Source organism: Rhinopithecus roxellana, chromosome 16 (assembly GCF_007565055.1).
Source record: "Rhinopithecus roxellana isolate Shanxi Qingling chromosome 16, ASM756505v1, whole genome shotgun sequence".
In the NCBI taxonomy this organism is placed as follows: domain Eukaryota; kingdom Metazoa; phylum Chordata; class Mammalia; order Primates; family Cercopithecidae; genus Rhinopithecus; species Rhinopithecus roxellana.
Genome location: NC_044564.1, coordinates 102333364 through 102359386, shown reverse-complemented (window position 1 = coordinate 102359386; position 26023 = coordinate 102333364). Strand labels below are relative to the sequence as shown.

General features: G+C 41.5%; 1 protein-coding gene across 2 annotated transcripts in view; it reads left to right on the top strand.

Moving 5' to 3' along the window:
• ZNF462 (zinc finger protein 462) overlaps positions 1 to 26023 on the top strand; it is a 156953-nt gene that overhangs the window by 44996 nt on the left and 85934 nt on the right. For both annotated transcript variants that reach the window (XM_010389456.2, XM_010389457.2), the window contains exons 2-5: positions 15714 to 15963; positions 16494 to 22126; positions 22893 to 23057; positions 24813 to 24916. In XM_010389456.2, the coding sequence (XP_010387758.1) occupies positions 15744 to 15963; positions 16494 to 22126; positions 22893 to 23057; positions 24813 to 24916 (6122 nt within the window). In that variant the 5' untranslated portion in view covers positions 15714 to 15743. The remainder of the gene's footprint in view (positions 1 to 15713; positions 15964 to 16493; positions 22127 to 22892; positions 23058 to 24812; positions 24917 to 26023) is intronic.

The following is a 26023-nucleotide window of genomic DNA, read 5'->3' as shown; positions in this document are numbered from 1 at the left end:
TAATGTCACTTAAGATGCTTTGGCGATTAGGTTGACTATTTGACTGTTTGCTAGTCTTTCATTGATATTGTTTCTTCTTGGATTAACTTTGGTAATATGTGGGTTTCTAGACATATTACATTAGTTTTACACATATTGCCATGAGTTTTACATGGTAATTTTAAAATTATAATACATTTTCCTTTACATTTTTGGATATTGTCTTCTACTTATACTTATTTTCTATATTTATGTTTTGCCCTCCTCCCTTTTTGTTGTTAATTAGGCTAGCTAATTGTTTTAATTTAATTTTATATAGCATATTTTTAAAAAATAAAGTTACTAAGTTACCTTATTATTTAATATATTGATTCCTGAGTTTATTTTTATTGTAATCAAATCTTTTTTTCCAGTTTTCTTCTTCTGTCTTTCCATTTCCCCCTGGACTTGAGTTAGATGCTTGATTCATTTAGTATTGTTATTTCTTGATTTATAATGTTCATAAAGCTGTGACGTTTCCTCTAAGTATTGCTTTTACCAGATTCCACATTTAAATACGTAGCATTTTAAAAGTCATATTCTACTGGTGAGTTTTTATTTCTGGTTACCCCAGAAATTGCTTAGGAGAATGTTAAAAAATTTTCCCAAATGTTTGGGATTTTTCTTCTCTTTTTTCTTTTTTTTTTTTTTAACATACCTTTATTTCACTGTAAGTAGAAATTATGTACTGTTTTTTAAATTTGTAATTTATTATCTCTTAATTCTAGCATTAAATACTTCTATAAACCTCCACGGGCACTTGAAAACTTTTGTAGATGTCTCACGGATACTTGAAATGAAAATATGTTTTCTATTTCAAGATATAGAATATGAAATGTACCTCTTAACTCAATTTTATGAATTGTGTGAATTATATCCTTGGTGGGCTTTCTCTAGTTAATCTGTTAAGTGCTTGTGCCTATTTCTTGTATCTGTTGCCATCTTTATTTCTTTATCTATTTGGTGCTGCTAGAGAACATAAATATTCATAATAAATTTTCATTGTGGATTGTACTTTTACATTATTAAGTATTCATCTTTATCATGTTAAAAGCTTTTGTGTCTTAAATTTAACCATGAATAATATTAATCATGATTTCTTCTTTCTTTTGCTTGGTATATGTTTAATGATACTAGATTTTCAAACTTTTTGTATCATTTTACTATGTATGTGTCTCTTATAGACAAAATCCAGTTAGAGATTGTTTTTTAATTTACTCTGGGGATGTTTTCCAGAGGAAGAATTATCTAGTTCACATTTATTGGTATATCACATATACCTAATTCTAATTAATTTTATGCATTCTCTTTTATATTTCTGTGCAATTTCCTTTGTCCTCTTCATTTTATTATATAATCTGCATTTTCTTTTGAGTTCTTTCCTCTAGTAATTCAAAGCTATATAGTCTGTTTTTATTTTTATTACTAAATTAATGTTCTTACACCTTTATTTCGAAATTTGTTAACTTCACAAATGAAACAGTATGTGTATTTATTTTTGTCCTGCTATGAAAGTTGATAATATTTGCCCATATATACATATTTATTTTTATTTATTTTTATATATATTTTTGAGACAGGGTCTCACTGTATCACCCAGACAAGAGTGCAGTGACATGATGTCGGCTCACTGCAACCTCTGCCTCCCAGGCTCAAGCAATTCTCCTGTCTCAGACTCCCAAGCAGCTGGGATTACAGGCACGTGCCCCTACCACCCGGCTAATTTTTGTATTTTTAGTAGAGACAGGTTTCACCATGTTGGCCAGACTGGTCTTGAACTCCTGACCTCAAATGATCCACTTGCCTCTGCCTCCCAAAGTGCTGGAATTATAGGCGTGAGCCACCTCTGCCCGTTTATATTTATCCTCTAAAGTTTTTGCACTTCCATCTGTGTATTTTATTATGGTTAAGTTTTTTTTTCCAGTTCTACATACTTTTATAGTTATTATGGGATGATTTATTGTTATTATAACTACTACATTTAAGGAATTGTAATTTTATTTTGTAAGTATTATCAGTTATTCAATTGTAGTTTTAAATGTGAGTGGATTCAGTGCTCATAGCCTCTGTTTACCTCTAAATTTCCTGTTCTTGAGATCTTGATTTTGAACCTTCTGTTGGTTGTATTTTACTTACGTGCTGCATTCTCTGACTATGCTGATTAGAAAATCATTTTTTATTATTTTTATATATTAAAAAGACTGGTTGTGAACTTAATTGGGAATTGATTACTTGGGTATTGTTCTCTCTTTCTTGAGCCTCTGCAGACATAGCTTCACTTTTTTTCTGTCATCAAATGTTACCATGAAAAAGTCAGAGGACACCTGACTTTTTCTGTTATAATTGAGTAATTGTTAAAGGTCTTGATATATATAGGATTCAGTGTTTAGCCTTGAAATTCTGTAACCTCACCAAGATGCTTCAATTTTACTAATTCAGTCTTACTTTTTCTTGGAATATCAGATACTCTTTTATTTCAACTAAGTATTTTCTACCACAGATTGAAGCATATTTAGTTTTGTTTTGTTTTGCTGTCTACTTCTACAAAACCTTTTATCTGTATGTTCGATCTGTTTTCAAACCTTCTCATCTGTCATCATCTCCACTTGCTTTCATCTACTTGTCTTTTTCCTCTGCATTTTGTGCAGTTTTTTGAAGACTGTTTTCCACATCATCAACTTTGTTTTTGATTTGTGGATTTTACCTCTTATAACTTTAATATATTTATTACTTCTGCAATGATATTATTTTTGTCATCGTTTTCTTTCTTCAACTGCCAGCCTCTCTTTCATCTTGTGCTGATGTCTTGTCATCTTGTCTTTGATCTCTTCTTTCATAGAATCTCTGTTAATTGTTGTATATAATTTTCTTCTGTGTCCTGTTCCTTCAAAATAGATTTTTTTCCATGGGTGTTTTCCATGCCATATTTTTCTGTCATCCTCCACCCCTTGTCTTAGTTTTTTTTTTTTTTTTTTTTAATAACTCATTTGTCTTCGGGGCATAACTAGCAGAACTTTTTCTTGGCCCTCAAAAAACTAGAGAAACATCTCTTTAAATCCCCTCCTGAAGCCCTGCTTAATTCTGCTTTTAGAACCTGAGTTTGTGTCTTGATGGCTTGACTTGCTTCGGTAGTCCTTCAGCAGTTTAGGAGGGTTCTGGCTAGGTTCCTGGGACGGACACCGTTGAATTTTTCTCTCTGAACTTCATGATTCTAAGTTTTAAGTCTTGCTTTTGATTCAAGGGTCATGTAAGTTTATTGGTTGGGTGTGGCCAAACTGTATGTTTTGTCTTTTATTTTCCCTAGCCAAGCCTTTGTTAGCAGTGTAAGACAATTAGCCATCATTTTTTTCTGGAAATTTCTTTGGTTAGCCTAAAGCATATATCCTTCTTTTGAGGGATTTCCAGACACATCGGTGTCTTCAGATGTTGATTCTTAACTGAGAGGTTAGCCCTGCAGTATAGCTTTAGGGCAACAATCAAATGACCACTCTAAGCTTGGAGGTATTTTCTAATAAGATTTTATTTATCATGAAAGCTTCCTGTCATGGAAGAGTCTAGGATCCTGAGGATTTACCCAAACTCTTAGTATTTTCCAGGTAAAATACCCTGATTCTTTCCTTTGTGGATCCATGTCCTGCTTTAGAAATACCAATGTCATGACACCATGTCATGAACCTTTCTGAAGCTTTTAAGGGAGATGGGTATCAGTATCAGCACTTGCAGTAGCCACAGTCTTCATTCTTTCAAGACGAGTAATTGTCTTTTATGAGTGTACTCATGTTAGTTTCTGATGCTGGGTCCGCAACTTACTATTTTCTCATTAATTCCCAAACAAGAAGTTAAATATTTGCAAACAGTAGTTGTCTCCTGTGCTCTTCAAGGACTGCATAGTTATTATTGCATTCAGCCAGTTGGCAGCATTTTAAAGTAGGGCTCCAATGCAGTGGAGCAGGGAATGCTCACTATTCTAGCTGGTGGTCTCAGGGATTGTTTCATACAGGAAGGAAAACTTGAGCTTGGTCTTAAAACTTGCTTGGACCTCAGATTCACCCTGAGAATATGTAAAAAAGATTACTGGACCTCAACACCAGAGTTTCTGATTCAGGTCTTGGGTGGAACTCAATAATTTGCATTTCTAACAAGTTCTTTGGTGATGCTGGTGCTGCTGGTCCAGGGATTAGACTTTGAGAACCACTGTCTTAAAGGCGGGGGATTACTTAGACCTTCCAAAAGCAGGTAAAAGTGTTCTACATGGAGGAAAACCACGAACAAACATAGAGATCTCAACATCTTCCTGATTTCTAAGCTATTCTCTTCAGAATGGCAACAGACTCTTCTAAGAGACCCTTAGAGGAGATATTTTAAAAGTTAAAGATGATTCCTAGACTTTCTGATACATTTAGATTTTTTAAATACCAACAAATGGATATAGATATCCTCTAGGAATAAAGTTAGATGAATAAAGAAATAAAGGATAAAGATAAATTAATATATTAGTAAAGAGAGAAAAATATTCCAAGTTGCAATTGGTTTCAGAATGCAGTATATAATTTGAAGCGAAATCCAGTATCAACAATATTCTGTTATCATTAGTCTGAGACACTCCCTAGGTGTGCCACCAAAGAGGCTGGCTTTTTTTGACAGACATTTGTAAGGCTGACTACTCTTCTCCTTTCCATTTTACATGAACCGACCCTGCTATGTCCAGATCCTCCTAAGGCTCGTTCAGCTAGCCTCTTCAGTGACTTTGTTGGCAGTGCACATTTTCCATAAGAAACAAGACAATGTTTCTCGTGGGGTGGATTTGGCAGGCATAAAGCTACTACATAACCTTGTTCTGACTCCATGAGGTTGGATTCTAAAGATAATTCAGTGTTATAGCTCTTGTTCTTCTGTGTATACCTTTGTCAGCAACTTTCAGTCTTCCAAATGTGTTTCCAAAGTATAAACACACTGCTTGCATGCCTAAGAAGTTCTCTGAATAGTCAAACTGCAAAAAATGGATTTTGTACCTTTTCAGTTACTCTCCTGGGTGTGAATTCAGGGTAGAGGAGATACTTGTGTTTATTCTGAAATCTGGTCTTTAAGATCTCCTCTCCACTGGACACGATGAACCTATTGATGGTTAACTTTTAGAGTAGAGTCTTCTCTTTGACTTAAGGAAGGCACAAATAATATTGTTTCAGTATCTTTCAGGGAGGCTAAGAAGAAAAAATTCTGTTTCTACCTAATTTTGTTATACTCCCTCCACTGAAAATGTTTATACAGTTTTGAGCTATAGGACAGAATTATTCCTCAGGCTTTCCAAGATTCTTTGCAAACAAGAATAAAAAAGGCTTTGTGGAGGGAGGGCAACCAAATGGTCTCAAGTGTAGTCAGGTGATGACTCCAGGTGTCACATCAGTTCAGGGTAGCTTAGCAGTGTTATAAACACATAGGTAGAACAATGCAGCCGGGGCAGCTTCTCCATGGATGATGAGGAAAAGGAGGATGGTCATTTATTTAAAACTCATGGATAAGTGGAGACTTAGAATTGCTAGTGGAGACTTAGAATTGCTAGTTTCCCAGTAGTCGGCTAACCACTGCGATGTAGCTTCATTAGCTTCATAAGCACTAGGTTTTGTTTTGTTTTGCTGTTCATGAATGCTCTCTGGAATTCCTTAGGTTCTTGAACATTTAGTTCGATTTAGTACCACTGGTTAATTTTCTCCTGGAAAGCAGGCATGCATACAGTTAGTACTCATAGCACAAATCTCATCAAAGCCAGACCTATGCCGGGCCCTGGGGATATAAGAATAAAAAAAAAAAAAACGCATTACTTATCCTCTGAAGAGTGACTTATAGTAGCCTGGGGCCCTGTCACTTTGAAAGAAGATGATTTTACACACTGGAGAGGAAAACATATGCATTGTTTTTCACAGAAATTTTAGTCAGAGGCCACATGCTAAGGACTCAACTTTTTTTTGTCTGTTTGTTTTGTTTTTTGAGACAGAATCTCGCTCTGTGACCTAGGCTGGAGTGCAGTGGCATGATCTTGTCTCACTGCAACCTCTGTCTCCCAGGCTCAAGCAATTTTCCTGCCTCAGCCTCCCGAGTAGCTGGGATTACAGGCACCTGCCATCAAGCCCAGCTAATTATTTTGTGTGTGTTTTTAGTAGAGAAGTGGTTTCACCATGTTGGCTAGGCTGGTCTCGAACTCCCTACCTCGAGTGATCTGCCTGCCTCAGCCTTCCAAAGTGCTAGGATTACAGGCAAAGGCCACTGTGCCCAGCTGACTTGATCATTTTTAATGACATTTGCCCCTTACAAACCCACAGGATTATCAACTGTCCTAGTTGGGTGCAAGGGCTGTATCAGTAGGAAAGACCAATCACATACATTCACCTTGGATTTTTTTTTTTTTTTCTGAAAAAATTTTTGGTAAGATACCCAAATTAGAAAAATAAAACTGAAAACTCATGATATCATATAGTATGAGGGCTGCTAAGATCATTTAAAACCATAGAATTATAAAATCTTGGACTTGGGAGAGAACTTGTTGACCCTCTAAGGATCCAGAGACTCCCCAGTGAAGACCCCATGAAGGGCCTCTAAAGACAGGAGGGTTATATGCAGAGAGTGAAAATACCTGGAGATCATTTAGTTTTCAGTCTCAGCACTATTGACATTTGGGGCCAGATAATTATTTGTTGTGGGGGCTGTCCTGTGGATTGTAGAATGCTTAGCAGCATCCCCAGCCTTTACCCACAGATGCTGGGTACGATAACTAAAGCTGCCTGCAGATACTGCCAAGTGGCCCCAAGTTGGGGCGAGTGGGGAATAAAATTACCCCTGGTTGGGACTACTGCTTTATGACAACACAGGGTTAGTAATTTAACACTCATGATCAATCTTTTTTGATTGGTTGGAATCCTATCACTCAGAAGCTCTAGTTCATTCGTTTGTTCCTTCCTTCATTCAACACATATTTCTGAGTACCTGTTGAGTACACTGAGTGTTCCTGGGGCTGAAGATCCCAATGTGAGCCAGACAGATCTAGACTCCTTCTTAGGGTTCTTGTGTTCTGGTGGGAAGAAAAGACCACAGACAAACAAGGGTCATGCCAATAGTGAAGGAAATAAAGTAGTGTATTGCAGTAGAGAGAAACTGTGTGTGTGGGTTGGTGTTGTGAGTAGGGATTTCAATTTTATAGATTTTGTAGGGGTTGGGAGTGGTGGCTAACTTTAGATAGAGTTGTCAAGGAAAGCCCCTGGATTTAATTTATAAGAAGGCAGTCACATGAAGGTTGGCATTTATATGTCTCTGAATAATAAAATGTAAGGGAATGAATTTAATCAGGAAAAAAAATCTTACAAAATATGAGAGGAAAATCTTGTAAAACAGGTCCTTTGCACAAAAAGGTTGAACATCATGATCTAATCTCTTCATTTAGCAAAATGATCAAAGTAAGGGCCTCAAAAGACTTGTTCTCAAGGTGAAGGTGGCAGGCAGAGACATCATACCTACTGTCACTTTTTGGTTTTAGTGACCTGAGAACAAATTCCTTAATTGACTGGGTAGGCATTTCTGTATGCCTTTTTTTGTTTGTTTGTCTTTTGTTTTTTAAATAGCTCAACAGTGGATATGCTGAAAAACCTAACTTTGTTGGGCAAAAGTGGGATTTATCATTAAGGGTTTATGGAATGTGAGGCTTGGCTCCTTAACTGAGCACTGTAGTGTTTTCACCTGATAATAAAGTCTACTGTTGTGTTTGTGGACAAATGTCTAAGCTTTCCGCTTGGTTCTTGGGATGTAGGAATTTTTAGGAATAAACTTACTTACTAAAAGTATATTGGGGATTGCAAGAGAAAAGAAATTTCTTAGCTTTCATTTTTAGAAAATTTCTAATTTGGGGGTATATTCCACTCCCATATGGGAACACATATGATGTTTTTTCCTGCTATAAGGCTGCATTAATTTGTTGAAGCAAGGGTAGGAAAACTAATGGATCTGAATGAGCCAGTTGGTTAGTTTGATAAGGGAGAAGGACAGCCTTCTATTGGCTTCTGCTACAGGTAGAAGTCAAGAGAAGGAAAAAAAAAAATCACAGTCCCCTTGAGTAGGAGGACTTGAAAGCATGTATGGTCTACATAGGCTCAGGCACTGTTTGCCTTTTCAGAAAGTAGGCAGTTTAGGACTTTATCCTCACAGGGTAGCTATATTAGAAACCATGGTTTGGAGAAAGACACACAGACAGACAGATTCAAGTGCCAGGCTTAGGTAATCAGTTTTGTCTGCTATAAGAAAATAGACTGGAAGGGTTATTACATCAGGGGCTGCCACTGATGGAGGCAGGCTCAGAATCATTCTCATCTAAAGGAAGTGAATTGTTTGAATTTTTTGAGCAAATGATGAGCACACAAAAGTGAGCAAGTCTCGGGGAGATTAGATTGAGATTTTCCCCAGATAAAAGAAGTTATTTCAGCAAAACTTCCTCACACCCTCCACAAGTCAATGGCCATATATCATTTTTTTTCTTTGCATAGTAATAGAAAACAAGGTAAGTTGTTAAAAATGGTTTCTGGATTCATTCACTGAATCTGTAGAATTGAGACTTGGTATGTTTAGCTGAATCTTGTGAGCCAGGAACACTTGGGGCCATGAAGACACACCCAAGGCCCAAGCTCAGTCAGGCTGACCAGCCCCCAGGGAAAGTTCTCAATTCACATCTTGGTCTTTCATGATGTGGAAGATGACTTTTACTGCAGCTTCTGCTTACTCTGCGTCTTAATCAGTTCTGTAATGAAGACCCAGCAGCATATCTGCAACTTCCCTTTAATTTTACAATTTTTATAATGAGAGTTCTTGTGTGAAAAGTGTTGGTAGAAACCCAGGCAGCATTCTGAAGAGTCGATAAAGCAACACCATGATTTTCTGTCTCTGCTGTTTGGGCGAGGTTTAGCTCTGGAGGGAAGAAATCAGTTATCTCTTGTTCTAAGTACAAGGGCAAGAACAGCTGCAGTTTCCAAGGAACTTCCTGGTGAACCCATGACATTTCAGAGAATTCCTCAATACTTATTATTTCTCACTTACTCATTCTTAGGACACCAAGAATGGGTTCCCATCATTTGAAAGGACATGATGAGCTGGAATCTCATTTATCATGGTTGCATTTTGAGAATTTCAGTGAGGGGGAGGCATCTTCATTTTGTTTTGTTTTGTTTCTAAACCACATCTCAAGAAAATTGTAAAGACGCTTCTCAGAATTAGAATTATCCAGTGAACTGCAAGTTCCCCTTTACAGACAATGAAGTCTAAAGCTACTGAGATATCAGCCTGCTTCCTCCCTTTCTTTTCTTGTCCCTTCTCTCCTTTTATCTCCTTATTCAAATCACACGCTTCCTTTTCTACGGACAGGAGAGCTGGCAGACTGCCTATTGGCCTGTTGGCCTCAATTAGCCTTATATCATTACAAAGGAATGCATGAATTCTCCAGAAGGTATGTAGTATCTCTTTCTGTATGAGACACTCACTACCTGCTTTCATAACAAGTCACTCGGTCAGAATCACTTCTTATTTACATATCCAACATTTTTAGCCACTTGGATTACATCCCTAGATGCTCATTTCATTTTAATGATGATCCCAAAGGTATCTATTAAGAAACAGTACTCCAGCATACTCTGTAGTACTTGAAAACTTTGTGCAGGAGAGCGAACCTAAAATAAAAAGTAACCTGAAGGCTAGCATCCTTGGCCAGTAGGTGACTGGGTTATTAATCTGCAAATTGCCTGTTTCAGACTTTGTGCTTATGTACAAGGTCCCACAGATGGACCAGGCCAACTGTATACAACAGAGGCCACATGCATTGGCAGGACTTGGTCTCATGGTATTTCCCTGCTACTATTTAAATTCAGTCTCATATTGGGGGTTACATATGTGATTGCAAATTAATCCTTTCTCTTCTGAAAATTTGGTTTTGAAGAACAGCTGTGTCTCCCTTCTGAATTCCTTAATTATTTATCCTCCTTGATATGTTAAACCTTTCATTAGTGTGGTGAATTGCCAAGAGTACACAGAACTGCTTAGATCATGTAGCAAACAGTATACACATTTGATAGGACATTTGAAGACCACATTGTGAGCCAGAATCTATAATAGTACCAAATGCTATGGGATTGTTGGAGGTAGCTTGTTGTTGGAAGTTGCTTGTTGGTTTATTTTGCTGGTTTATTATTTATTTTATTTTATTTTTTTGAGACGGAGTCTCACTGTGCCACCCAGGCTGGAGTGCAGTGGCATGATCTTGGCTCACTGCAACCTTCATCTCCTGGGTTCAAGCAGTTCTCTGCCTCAGCCTCCCAAGTAGCTGGGATTACAGACGCCCACCACCACACCCGGCTAATTTTTTTTTATTTTTAGAAGAGACAGGGTTTCACCATCTTGGCAAGACTGGTCTTGAACTCCTGACCTTGTGATCTACCCGCCTTGGCCTCCCAAAGTGCTGGGATTACAGGTGTGAGCCACTGTGCCTGGCCTGCTGGTTTATTTTTTTACACTATAACATGGAGATAGTACCTATGTCATTTGTATTTATTCAGAAAAGAACTGATTCTGCCCCACTCTTGTTAAATTTGAAGGGCATATGCCCATATATGAGTTAAAATTAAATCAAGAAAATTAATTACATATATATGTATGTAATTAATTATATATATATATATATATAATTATGTGTGTGTGTGTATGTATATATTTGGACATTCTGTATTTGCATTTGTAGTTTTGATTCCATAACTACTGTTCCTGAAAGAGATTTCACCTCAACTTTTCAGTTCATTACTCTTTGGAAAGATGCTTTAAATGATTATTAAATTATTAGAACTTTCACTTCAGCCTTAACAAGTGTAAATGATTAGTAGTGATATAGAACTCCCCTTGTTGCTAAGAATAGCAACCCAATATTTACAAGTTTACTAGTGCCTTTTTTAAAAAAGAAATCATTTTTCATCTTAAGGTCCTGGGGCTTGCAATTAAAAATATTAACTTCCCAATACACGTCACAACTCTTTGACCTCAGCATATCAACAGTTTCTGATCTGCAAATATATTTTTTAGAATGATCTTTAGTTTCTTGATTTTTCTGTTTTTCTAGCTGAACTATTCCAGAATTTATGTATTCTATTACCTGTCCTTGGATAATTGGTTTTTCCATTCATAAGAAAGAAAACTAAGAAAAGTTCAAACAACAGGTGCTAATGAGAGCCTTTTATTAGAATTATGATTGAGGAGAACTGGGAAGTTTAGTGTCTTATAAATGAAACTAGGTTTCTGGAGTGGACAGAGGAAAAGCACCTTATGGTGTTTCTGGTTCTATTTCTCAAAGGCTTTGAAGGTTATAATTAGTTGCTACTGAATCACATGGCTGTGGTGCTTCACAGCTTTATTTCTGGGCTGCAGTCCTTCAGTCAGAGAACAGGTTAGATCCAGGCAAGGCCTATGCCTTTTAATTTGATCACTTCCTGAAGACAGCTGGGATTTTGACTTGAGGACCACATTTATGCTCCTGGGCCCTCAAACTAAAGAGCAGTGTTTGCCAAGCTGACCTGGACCAAGTGATGGTGGCGGGCCTGAAGAATGCTACACAATGTCAACACCTGCCCGCTCCAGTTACGTCTGAGCAGTGAGTTGGAAGGATGAACGATGAAGCTGTGGTTTGTCTCCTTCCTCCTTCACAAGAAGGAAAACTGAGGCATAATGGATCCCTGGAATTCTGAGCACAGAAAGTAGGTGGGCAGGTGGTATAAATTAAAATTGGTGTTCTTAAGATTGAAAATGAGCAGGCTTTGTCCATAATTTACTTTTCCTCATTTCTGTATATATGTTTCAAATCTTTGACATCATCTCTGGTTGTTCTTTATATCTTCAAGAATTTGTCGAACATAAACAATTGGATTTTGGGTTTCCCCGTCAAAACCCCACATTTTGAAATCCTCAAACTATAAATACAAACTGAACAAATCAGCAACGAGTAAGTAGTACTAAAGGCAGTGACTAATTAGGATAGTCTAGGGGTTTCATGTTAGGAGCACCAGTCACATTAGGTGCCAGTTACTATAGAATGAATCTGTGTTCACCTTGCAGGGATCATGATGGGTGGTGTTTAAAGTCTAGGCATCTGAGGCCTATTTGACCTTGAAGGACCTGGACATATATCTGGGGTAGAGACAGAGTGCTTGTTCGATTTGCAGATGCATCTCAAGACCTTTTGAAATAGACTCTTTTTAGTTAGTTGAGAAACTTCCTCTTTTACTTTTGATTTTGCTAATTTTGGTGAGAAAAAAATATTGCTAATTTCATCATCATAGTATTATTAAATGAAGTAAGTAGATATGAGATCAAAGCTTTTAACTTAAAATCATGATTTTATAGCAGATCAGTGACTAGGTTAGCCTCTTAGGGTTGCTGCTCTTCGGGATTGATGAAATAGATATGCAGAGCTTATTTCTTGCCTTTTTTTTTTTTCTCGGTTGTGGTTTCTTAGAGGATTACCATCTGCTGCAAAAACATGAATGGGTCATCCTCATGTCCATTGTGTTTTTGTCTCTGTCCTTCCCTACTCCCTTCTCCTCCACTTGCTGTCACTTTTTGCACATGTGCCCATGTACCATCTCATAAACATATCAAGTTTCTATCTCTTTGATTGGGCCATGCCAGCAACTTCTGTTTTCTTCTTCTGTCAGCGTCTTCAGGAGAAATGTGTACACAAAGGCAAGATGGCTTTCAAAGTAGGCTACATCCTCCTTTCAGTACTTGGTGCAGACATGAAATTGAAGGCCATTCAGCTCTACCTGATGCTGGTTCTCTCAGTGGCCTGGAGATTAACCTCTTCTAAGGCTCTGAGCTATTTTTGAGGCAGAGGCTGCAACAACATGAAAGCTAGAACCCATTAGGAAATCACTTTCATCATCTCTTCTTTTTCCAAATCAGTGGCTCTTTTTCTGATCTCATAACCCTTTAATCTCCTTTGTAGCAGAACAAGGAGACTGTTAGTTTATGTTTGTGTTCAGTGAAGTTAGCATCCTTGATAATAGCTTCAGAAGACACCAAGATATTAGAGAACTACATAGAGATGAATTTCATCTCTAGGTGAATGACTTAATGCCGAAGGTGCCCTGCTTTCCTTCTGCAGAGCCGTAACTTTTGTTGATGTTGTGCAAATCAGGCTTAAACTTTCCAAAAGACACACAGCAGAAAGCCTTTTGTTGCATTATTTCTAAAGGCTTGAAGTTTTGAAGGGAAGAGATTTTGTTTTCCTCTCTGCTACACAATGGAGCTTTCAGAGAACCTCCTTTAAAAGGAATAGCTACAGCCTTTGTGTTGAAGGGTGTGTCTGTTGGCAGGGTCTGCTGATGCAGACAGACTGGCTGGTGATTAACAAAGGTCATTAGACTTTGGAATCTGGCAAGCAGAGTCGGATGGTATGTCTTCTGTGTGTGGAAGGACGACTTCCAAGAAGTCAAGGCATTCTGGAGGTCCCCCTGCTGCACCCCTAAATCCTGGTGTAGAACAGGATCTGGCCCAGGGTCATCCTTCTCTGACCAGGGCTCTGCTGGGACTAACAAACCAGCATATCAATCATGGAATAAAAGAACCTTTGGAGATCTTGGTGAATGACATTTGAGGAGGAGAAAGGTGCTGCTTTTTGAAGAGAAATGAAAACAGTTAATTCTTTGTTGGGAAGAGAAGAGCATAGGAGGAGCCCAGCCTGCTCTTCTAGCATTCATTTCTGATTGTTAGCCTAGCAGAATCCAGGAGAAGCCATGTTGTGCACGGAGGAGAAGCTCTGAGCTAAAATGGCTGCCCCTAAAGCTCAGAGGACTAGGGCAGCTTAGTGAGTCTTAGAGCTTCAGTGACGCAGGAGCTCCTATCTCTTGAAAGTGTGATAAACACATTCAGCAGAGCTGTGGCTTGTTTGGCTGAGATGAAAAGACTAAGCTTGGGGGATGGGGAGTGCACACTGGATGATCTGCTTTTTTCTGTGAAGTGTTCTAAATGCAGGAGTTGTCTGCACCATGGAAAAATTTGTTTTCAGGTCTAATGGACTGTGCGAAAGGAGAAGTGGGGTGGGGCCTCAGTGACTGCTGTAATTTGATCCAGAGCTGATAGCAACCTCTTCCACACAATTTGGGTTGTTGCTTAGACATAAAAGCTTGTGTATCTGGAATATTGAGACTTAGCTGAAAAGAGTCTGGTGCACAGTTCAATGTTTATTGAAAAAGGATAAATTGCTGGGTGAAAGAAGAGGAGGTAAATATCTGTGGCTCACTCTGCAAGCTCAGTCTGTCCAGAACTGGACTTGCCAGAAGTTATTTTAGCATGCGATCAGGAGGAGCATTCTTTGATAGAAAATCCTTGTGTGATGGCTCCTTTCACTACATTAATATATTATTACTGGACCTTTTTTTTTCTGCAGAAATAATTTATCTTTTACAGTAAAAGTATAGAGTATTACATCATAAAATACATTGGCTACAGCGTTAGTTCTTGGACATCTGGTTCTAGATTACAATGACTCAGTAGAGTTTGTGATGATATTAATGAAGTAACTTACTCATTAAGACAATAACAGGGTATCTCAACTTAGAATATACATTAAGATAGGAAGGACTTCACCTTTGTAATATATTTTTGACTTCTTGATGGTGGGACTCTCCATTGAGTTAGTGTGTAGCTTTCTGTATATTTCAGTCACACAGTAAATAGCAGAATGAAGGTAGCTGGGCAAGTTTTGATTTATTCCATGGTAGGTTCACAGCTTTTTGCATCCAGGTATGCACTTCATGGTTGTAAAGGAAAGAAGTGGAAAAAGATAAAGTCAGGACTTAGAAGCCCTTCTTCAAAAATGCAAGTTTCTATTGTCTTCATGCAAATCGAGGTGCCAAGGTGCAACTTTAAACAGAAACTGGATTGTCATCCAAAGTTGGTTGTTTGAAAACCTCATGAGAAATATTTTATGACCCAATTAGATTGAAGAAGCTGTTAGGTTATAATTGGTAGGTAGTAAAAGAGCAAATAGACATTTAGCTCATGGAAAAAAAAAACCCACAACTAAACTATTTGGAGAAGGGAGGAAATAGAGGTGCACCCCAATATCAGCAAAGTTATTAAAATAAGAAAAGCTACAATAAAAATGCTCTATCTCCACTCCAAAGATTTAAATACTATTTCACTATTTGGTGACAAGACACCAAGGTAATAATAACTAAATAAACAGCTAATGAAGATTGAAATTTTCCCTTTCTTCTGTGTGGACATCCTCTTCTTTTGAGATGGCTCCAATTTAAAAAGAAAATGAGTCCAAGGCAGAACCAAAGCCAACATTAAGTTACCAAGAAATTTGGATTCAGTGGAGAAGCTCAGAAACTTCTGAAACTTTTGAAGTACTAAACGTTTCCTTGACAAATGGCATTGGAAGACATATCATGCTAGAAAATGTTTATCTGGTGTTTTTCCTTCTTTGAAATTATGAGGTCAAGGACATCATCTCCATTATGTCTGATTGCCTCTCTTTAGCCAATGTTCCAATTGGCAAAGTCCAATAAGAAATCTACTGATACTGGAATTTTTTCCCATTAATGGATATATAGCCCCATCAGCTCGAGGTATGCGATTAGTGCATTCCTTAAGATGTTTTGTTCTGACTTCTGCCACAGGTTCCTAATGTGAGAGGGTAGACCCAGATCATGGAGGTGCTTCAGTGTGATGGCTGTGATTTCAGAGCCCCGTCTTATGAAGATCTCAAGGCACACATTCAGGATGTCCACACGGCATTTCTGCAGCCAACTGATGTTGCTGAGGACAATGTGAATGAGCCACGATGCGGGTCCATGAATGCCAGTAATCAGACAGAGGTGGAGTTTTCTTCCATAAAGGATGAATTTGCCATTGCAGAAGATTTATCAGGTAAATCTATACTAAACTTGGCACAGCCGATGTATTTTAATTGCTCTTGTTTCCTTTTAGCCTGTAGCCATGGTTCTTAATATATGTGGCTTTTGCAGAATTTCTTGTGCTTTGCTAGCCATTTTTGTGGTTTGGGCATCATGTATCTCTTCTTGAGTATCTTAGGTTGTTATCCTTTCAAAAGCTTCCTCATATATCCTACCTTTTAATTTGGAGAACAAGGTAGTAGCTTGGAAAGTTCTAGAAAAAGTAGTACAATTTATGAAACTTGTATTTTTATAGCTGTGTGGCGCATTTATGGAGATGAGGAGAATACCTAAAGCTGTACCCTGCATCTTTATCCATGAGAAGGTGCAGTACGGGTATCTTCATTGATGCTTTGTCAATACTCTTCAAGGCCTCATCTTGAGACTTCAGGCCTTTTGCATGTGATGTTTAGTAATGAAGAATAATTGGAATGATACTGATTTGCATGATTAGATATCTTAATTGTCTTTTGCTTTGTCACTTTCCTTATGCTTTTTCTTTAGGTCAAAATGCAACTGCATTGGGGACCGGAGGTTACTATGGCCACAGTCCAGGATATTATGGTCATCATATTGCCGCTAATCCCAAACCAACAAACAAGTTTTTTCAATGCAAGTTCTGCGTACGCTACTTCAGGTCAAAAAACCTCCTCATAGAACACACTAGAAAGGTCCATGGAGCTCAAGCTGAAGGGAGTTCGTCAGGACCCCCTGTCCCGGGATCCTTAAATTATAATATCATGATGCACGAGGGATTTGGAAAGGTCTTCTCTTGCCAGTTTTGCACATACAAGTCACCAAGAAGGGCAAGAATAATTAAGCATCAGAAGATGTATCACAAAAACAATTTGAAGGAGACCACTGCTCCCCCACCTGCTCCTGCTCCAATGCCAGACCCTGTGGTTCCGCCCATATCCCTGCAGGACCCCTGCAAGGAACTGCCAGCAGAGGTTGTGGAGCGCAGCATCTTAGAGTCTATGGTCAAGCCTTTGACCAAATCTCGAGGCAACTTTTGTTGTGAGTGGTGCAGCTACCAGACCCCCCGCCGAGAACGCTGGTGTGACCACATGATGAAGAAACACCGCAGTATGGTCAAGATCCTTTCCAGTCTCAGACAGCAACAAGAAGGAACTAATCTACCTGATGTGCCGAACAAGAGTGCCCCCAGCCCCACTTCCAACTCCACCTATCTGACCATGAATGCTGCAAGCCGGGAGATACCCAATACTACCGTCTCCAACTTCAGGGGCTCCATGGGCAACTCCATCATGAGACCCAATTCTTCTTCAGCTTCCAAGTTTTCGCCCATGTCTTACCCTCAGATGAAGCCGAAGTCACCTCACAATTCTGGTCTAGTTAACTTGGCAGAGAGATCCCGTTATGGAATGACTGACATGACCAATTCTTCTGCTGACCTGGAAACTAATAGCATGCTAAATGACTCTAGTTCTGATGAAGAGTTAAATGAAATAGACAGTGAGAATGGTTTAAGTGCTATGGATCACCAGACATCAGGCCTGTCTGCAGAGCAGCTGATGGGCTCAGATGGCAACAAATTATTGGAGACCAAGGGGATTCCATTTAGAAGATTCATGAATAGGTTCCAGTGCCCCTTTTGTCCTTTCCTCACCATGCATCGACGTAGCATCTCTCGTCACATAGAAAACATCCACTTATCTGGAAAGACAGCTGTCTACAAATGTGACGAATGTCCGTTTACTTGCAAGAGCTCGTTGAAACTTGGGGCTCACAAACAGTGTCACACGGGTACAACGTCAGATTGGGATGCTGTGAATTCCCAGAGTGAAAGCATTTCATCCTCACTGAATGAAGGTATGGTGTCTTATGAGAGCTCAAGCATCAATGGTAGAAAGTCAGGAGTCATGTTGGATCCCTTGCAGCAGCAACAGCCACCGCAACCACCACCACCGCCACCACCACCACCACCATCACAACCACAGCCACTGCAGCAACCACAGCCACCACAGCTGCAGCCACCACATCAGGTGCCATCCCAGCCACAAACACAGCCACCACCAACACAGCAGCCACAGCCACCCACACAAGCCGCACCTCTGCACCCATACAAATGCACCATGTGTAATTACTCCACCACAACTCTGAAAGGGCTAAGAGTCCATCAGCAGCATAAACATTCATTCTGTGACAACTTGCCAAAATTCGAGGGGCAGCCCTCAAGCCTACCATTGGAAAATGAGACAGACAGCCACCCCTCTTCCAGCAACACTGTGAAGAAAAGTCAGACCTCAATTCTTGGGTTGTCCTCCAAGAACAATTTTGTAGCTAAGGCCTCTAGGAAGCTCGCCAATGACTTTCCTCTAGATTTGTCACCCGTGAAGAAGAGAACCAGGATTGATGAGATAGCAAGCAACCTTCAGAGCAAAATTAACCAAACCAAACAGCAGGAAGATGCAGTGATCAATGTTGAGGATGATGAAGAGGAAGAGGAAGACAACGAAGTCGAGATAGAGGTTGAGTTGGACAGGGAGGAAGAGCCGACAGAACCCATCATAGAGGTTCCTACTTCCTTTTCTGCCCAACAGATATGGGCAAGAGATACCAGTGAGCCCCAGAAGGAGCCCAACTTCAGAAACATCACCCATGATTACAATGCCACCAATGGGGCTGAGATTGAGCTCACCCTTTCTGAAGATGAAGAGGATTATTACGGCTCCTCAACAAACTTGAAAGATCACCAAGTTTCCAATACTGCTCTGCTGAATACCCAAACTCCTATCTATGGGACCGAGCACAATAATGAAAACACAGACTTTGGTGACTCTGGAAGGCTTTACTATTGTAAACACTGTGACTTTAACAACAAATCTGCCCGGAGTGTTAGCACCCACTACCAACGAATGCACCCGTACATTAAATTCAGTTTTAGGTACATCTTGGACCCCAACGATCACAGCGCAGTATACAGGTGCCTGGAATGCTACATTGATTACACCAACTTCGAAGATCTCCAGCAGCATTATGGTGAACACCACCCAGAAGCCATGAATGTACTCAACTTCGATCACTCGGACCTGATCTACCGGTGTCGGTTTTGTTCATACACGAGCCCGAATGTTAGAAGCCTGATGCCACATTACCAAAGAATGCATCCCACGGTGAAGATCAACAACGCAATGATATTTTCAAGCTATGTCGTGGAGCAGCAGGAAGGGCTGAATACGGAATCCCAGACCCTGAGGGAGATTCTGAATTCAGCTCCCAAGAACATGGCGACTTCCACGCCTGTGGCTCGTGGTGGTGGTTTGCCAGCTACGTTCAACAAAAACACTCCTTCCAAGACCTTTACTCCTGAATGTGAAAATCAGAAGGACCCTTTGGTCAACACTGTTGTTGTTTATGATTGTGATGTTTGTTCGTTTGCAAGCCCCAACATGCATTCTGTCTTGGTTCATTATCAGAAGAAACACCCCGAAGAAAAGGCTTCCTACTTTAGGATCCAGAAAACTATGCGAATGGTGTCTGTGGACAGGGGCTCTGCCCTTTCTCAATTATCATTTGAGGTGGGTGCTCCAATGTCTCCCAAAATGTCCAACATGGGTTCCCCACCCCCCCCACAACCCCCGCCACCAGACCTCAGTACTGAGCTTTACTACTGCAAACACTGTTCCTACAGCAATCGGTCAGTTGTGGGAGTGCTTGTCCACTACCAGAAAAGACACCCAGAAATAAAGGTTACTGCCAAATATATCAGACAGGCTCCTCCCACAGCTGCAATGATGAGAGGGGTCGAAGGGCCCCAAGGCTCCCCCCGGCCACCCGCCCCCATGCAACAGCTGAACCGAAGCAGTTCTGAGAGAGATGGCCCTCCTGTGGAGAATGAGATGTTCTTTTGCCAGCACTGTGATTATGGGAACCGGACGGTCAAAGGGGTACTCATTCATTATCAGAAGAAGCACCGGGACTTCAAGGCCAACGCAGATGTGATCCGGCAGCATACAGCCACCATTCGAAGCCTCTGCGACCGAAATCAGAAGAAGCCTGCCAGCTGCGTGCTTGTCTCCACCTCTAACCTGGAGCGGGACAAAACGAAACTCCGAGCACTCAAATGTAGGCAGTGCTCATATACCTCCCCCTACTTCTATGCACTGAGGAAGCATATCAAGAAAGACCACCCCGCCCTGAAAGCCACAGTCACGTCCATCATGCGATGGGCATTTCTCGATGGCTTGATAGAAGCTGGCTACCACTGCGAATGGTGCATTTACTCTCATACGGAGCCCAATGGTTTGCTCCTGCATTACCAACGGAGGCATCCAGAACACTATGTTGATTACACTTACATGGCTACTAAACTGTGGGCTGGGCCAGACCCATCCCCTCCCTCTCTCACAATGCCAGCCGAAGCCAAAACCTACAGATGCAGGGACTGTGTTTTTGAAGCTGTCTCCATCTGGGACATCACTAATCACTACCAAGCGTTCCACCCCTGGGCCATGAATGGTGATGAGTCAGTGCTGCTGGACATCATCAAGGAGAAAGATGCTGTGGAGAAGCCCATTCTTTCATCCGAAGAGTTGGCAGGCCCTGTGAATTGTGAAAACAGTATACCCACCCCTCTCCCAGAGCAGGAAGCTGAATGTCCAGAGGATGCAAGACTGTCCCCTGAGAAAAGCCTGCAGCTAGCTTCAGCCAACCCCGCCATATCCTCCACCCCATACCAGTGCACGGTATGCCAATCTGAGTATAACAACTTGCACGGTCTTCTCACCCATTATGGGAAGAAGCACCCTGGCATGAAAGTGAAGGCTGCTGACTTTGCCCAGGACATTGACATCAACCCAGGTGCCGTCTACAAATGCAGGCATTGCCCATACATCAACACCCGTATCCATGGCGTCCTGACCCACTACCAGAAGCGACATCCGTCCATCAAGGTGACCGCTGAGGACTTTGTGCACGACGTAGAGCAGTCTGCTGACATATCCCAGAACGACGTGGAGGAGACAAGCAGGATCTTCAAGCAAGGGTATGGCGCCTACCGGTGCAAACTGTGTCCGTACACGCACGGCACTTTGGAGAAACTGAAAATCCACTACGAGAAGTATCACAATCAGCCTGAATTTGATGTCTTTTCCCAGTCGCCCCCGAAGCTGCCAGTCCCCCTTGAGCCCGAGATGACCACTGAAGTGAGCCCCTCCCAAATCTCTATCACTGAGGAGGAGGTGGGAGAGGAGCCCGTGTCCACTTCTCACTTCTCTACCTCCCACCTGGTCTCCCACACTGTGTTCCGGTGCCAGCTCTGCAAGTACTTCTGCTCCACGAGGAAGGGGATCGCCAGGCACTACCGCATCAAGCACAATAATGTCCGAGCCCAGCCGGAAGGCAAGAACAACCTCTTCAAGTGTGCCCTGTGTGCCTACACCAACCCCATCCGCAAAGGTCTGGCAGCCCACTACCAGAAGCGCCACGACATTGATGCATATTACACTCACTGCCTGGCAGCCTCCAGGACCATCAGCGACAAGCCCAACAAAGTGATCATCCCATCCCCGCCCAAGGACGACTCCCCTCAGCTGAGCGAGGAACTCCGGCGGGCAGTGGAGAAGAAAAAGTGCTCCTTGTGCTCTTTCCAGTCGTTCAGCAAGAAGGGCATTGTGTCGCATTACATGAAACGCCACCCAGGGGTGTTCCCAAAGAAGCAGCACGCCAGCAAGTTGGGGGGCTACTTCACGGCCGTCTATGCAGATGAGCATGAGAAGCCCACGCTGATGGAAGAAGAGGAGAGAAGCAGCTTTGAGAAAGCCGAGGTGGAGGGTGAAGCTCAGGAAATCGAGTGGCTCCCGTTCCGCTGCATCAAATGCTTCAAGCTGTCCTTTAGCACTGCAGAGCTGCTGTGCATGCATTACACTGACCACCACAGTCGGGACCTGAAGAGGGACTTCATCATTCTGGGCAACGGCCCCCGCTTACAGAACTCCACCTACCAGTGTAAGCACTGTGATAGCAAACTGCAAAGCACAGCCGAGCTGACCTCACACTTGAACATTCACAATGAGGAATTCCAGAAGCGTGCCAAACGTCAGGAGAGGAGGAAACAGCTTTTGAGCAAGCAGAAATATGCAGATGGTGCTTTTGCAGATTTCAAACAAGAGAGGGTAAGGATATGTTTTGATTTCCCTTCCCCCAGGAGGCCTCTCATCACTGGTGCCCACATGCACTTCTTCGTTGCCAGCCAAACTGCTGCAGGCTTCCTAGTGACTTAGCTTGCCAGAGAGCTCAATAAGTCAATTAAACATTTCGAGCTTGATTATCTCCCATTCTGTGCTCATCCCTCTCCTTGGTCCCGTTCCCCTCCCTCCTTCCCTTTGACTCCTCCCATGGCTCCCCAGGGGAGGTTTGGGGTGGTTTCTATGTATGTCTTTCTGCCAAGTAGCTTTATCTGAAGCCTAGTTTTACAACAACGCTCGCTCTTTCCTAAGGCAGTGTGGGCTGTCTCTTGGTACCATTAGCACTTCTCAGCCATGTCTTGGTCTTCAGTGTTTGCTACGCGAACCTAACGTCTCCAGGAGTAGATTTTATTTTATCAAGAAGTTCATTAATGGCGCAACTATGCAACGTTTCACCTGCCTAGTTGAAACTGGTTTGAAAACCAGATAACTTAGTGGCAGTGACAATGAGCTTCTGCACAGAAATCTTCTCTACTCACAAGCCGTAAGGTATTTGGGTTCCAAAGACTTTGCATAGTAGGCAGCGTGCCATGATGCTGACAAATTTGTTATATAAAAATACTCGCCTATATCTCCCTTGGTTTTTAACCTGATAATCGGCTTTAAAATAAAATATGTTAATAAACTGCAAGAATAAATTCCGACAATTGAGGGAGGGCTCGGAGTACTGATGGCTACCACTGTATTTTACCAGCCTTTTGGTCACTTAGAAGAGGTGCCAAAGATCAAGGAGAGGAAAGTGGTGGGCTACAAATGTAAATTCTGTGTGGAAGTGCACCCAACGCTCCGAGCCATCTGCAATCACCTCCGAAAGCACGTCCAGTATGGCAATGTCCCAGCTGTGTCAGCTGCCGTGAAGGTGAGAACTGGAAGGTCTGGATGAGCATTCTTGTGTGTGAGCGATTCGAGTTACTTACTAACCCCATTGCCTAAAGCAGCTCAGGAAAGAGCATCTCAGAATGCGGGCATTTCTGAATTATGCTTGGATTGGTTTGGCTTGTTTTGATTTCTTTGCAGGTTGGATCTTCCTCATCTTTCTGTTCAGGGAAAGGTCGAGTTTCGATCTGGTTTCCTTCCACGTGGATAGTTTGGTGGCAACAGAAGGTCCAGGATTCTCGGTCTAGGAGGCTTCAGGTCGTCCTTCTCTTCTGCGTTTAGTGCCATTAGCTCTTCGTTCTTCCAAGTTGCCCGAGCTCTTGAGAGGAATCAAGTGGGTTCTGTTCCCATCATTTTCTGCTCCTCTTTCTTCCTGACTTCTTACTGTTCTCATCTGGCTGAGGATGCAGAAAGCCTAGGAGAATCTCTTTGTCTTCTTATCCTGGATCCTCTGGGGACTGCAAAAGACATTAAAACTAAAAGCATTCAAGTAACAACTGACCCTGAAAGCCTTGGTTTGTCTCCTCCAACCCCTCTCCCATATGATGCTGACAAATGTCTTCCCTTTTCCCTCTGACTTTTATTAGGCCACCTGTTTTGAACATCATAATCCTAATAGCAGCCACCACGTCAGTAACCAAGCCACCATCCCCATCTCCAGGATATTGCTCAGCCCTATTATTTATTAAAACAGAAGTCATTTCAGGGTTCTGCCCTCTCTCTATGGGTACATGCAAATATATTTTTGTCATCTGCCCTTCTTGAGCTTACATCCTATTTTGCCAATTTAACATGAAGATAAAGTCTCTACTTTTCTTCATTGAAGACTGAAGCTTTCTGTCTTTTGGCAGAACAGTGGCAATCCAGGGATATCAGCAATCAGCTTCTTTCATACACCACTGCGGTGTGTCCCAGGCTCGTTTCCTGGGATCACGTGAGAGAGACAGAAGGGCTTTTCCTGTGTAATCAGTAACCCAAGGAACTATCTCGAAAAACAGGTGACTTAAAACTAGGCTGCTCCTTAATTTTTTGAGTTGATTATGCAGCAGTCTCCAGTCATAGAGTGAAGTCACCATCTACAGGGTAGGGGGCAGACAGCAGGATCTTTTGCTTTGCTTCCTTTCCAGATAATGGCCCAAGGCTCCTCAATGACCATACTGCTTTGCTTTTCATTCTCTTCCTTTCTTCCTCTCTTTTCTGTGAGCCACAACCCTAGCCCAACTTTATGTCAGCTTAGATGGGATTGCAGTTGGAATTTTCTTTTAAGGGGAAGAAGTGAGTGAAGTGTCTTCAGAGCGGGAGAAGCCCTTGTTCACATTTCGCAAACAGTAGCAACCTGTGTCCGGGTATGTTGTTCTAAAATCACCTCCACTGCATGAGGAATGGCAGTTGGGCTTGCTTTCCCTCTAAAGGTAGCTGGAGAGGCAGGGGAGGAAGCTCTGACAAGAAGTGCTATTGAGTTTGGGAGAATGAAGGGAGAAAAAGAAAGCTGGGGGCAATGATGATGGATATTTATTTTGTTGGTGGGGCATGTGTGTGTGTGTGGTTCTCTTAGCAGGAGGCGGATGACCCTGCCCACTTGTTCCTGGATGGATTGGAAGCAGCCAAAGACGCCAGTGGTGCCCTGGTGGGCCGGGTGGATGGTGAACACTGCTTGCTTGATGGAATGTTGGAGGATGAAACCCGGCCGGGGGGATACCATTGCAGTCAATGTGACAGAGTCCTGATGTCCATGCAGGGGCTGCGTTCTCATGAGAGGAGCCACCTGGCCCTGGCCATGTTTACCCGCGAGGACAAGTACAGCTGCCAGTATTGCTCCTTTGTTTCTGCTTTCAGGCACAAGTAAGTGCTATTGGGGGGTCACTAGTGGTTACTGGGGGAAGATGTCATAGTGGAAGGCACTAAGCTAAAGCAGAAGCTTGGATGAGTAAGAAGGCCCCGCTCGTGGTTCACACCTCCTGCTCTGTTACCTGGAGCCTCAGTCACTTTTTCTGTAAAATGGGGCTGAGAACCGGAGATTGATCGGATGGCATTCGATTTGGCAAATGCAGGCATTTTAAAAATGAGAATTGGAGGAATCGCTATGATTTACCCAAAGGAAAAATGCAGCTGTGGAGAGTAGATGAGTCTCCTGATTCATCTGTCAAACATTCAGTCAAAATCTAGTCATTATTTGAGGAAGTAAAGTCCATTTGGAAAACTGATTTGCTAAAGAGGTAAAATTAGGACTGTTAACCCGTGTGACCAAAGAAACGTTGCTTGCAATTTTTCAAAAGACCTTGAAAGGTAAAGAAGTTCACCGATGCCAAAGAGTTGCTTGACATACAGGGAGATTGAGGAGAGGGAGCTTCCCATTACTCATCACGGCTTTGAAAGTGTAAATTTGGAACAAGTGTGTAAGGCTTTTTGGGGCCATGGAAAGAGGGGTGGTTTTAAGAACAACTTTTTGTTGCCTTTCTCTTTCAGCCATATAAAAGAGAGATAAATATTCAATAATGCATTTGGACAGTCTTGGATAAAGATGACTAAGACTGACATGCTTTTTAAAACAAATTTTTTAATGAAATAAATGATGGACTGTTTGCTTCTTACAAAAGATAAAGGGCCAGTTAGTGGTTGTTGAACAGAAGAAGGAGGTGGTGGTTTCACAGAGGTTAGGATGGGTTGTAAACACTTTATTATTATATGGAGCCTAATATCTAATCTTTGTCATCAGATCCATAAATTGGCATAAAACTTGTAGGGTTCTCTTCAATTCATGAAGTATTTATTGAACAGCATCTATCACTTTGACACGCAGTGGAACTTCAGTAAATAATTGTGAATAGATGAATATATCCTGTCCTAGGTAGTGTACTTTGGAGAAATATAAAGACGCAGGCCGTGGTCTGTGGCCCGAGGAAATTTAGGGTCAAGGGTTGGTTTATGAAATTAAAAAAATAAAAACCC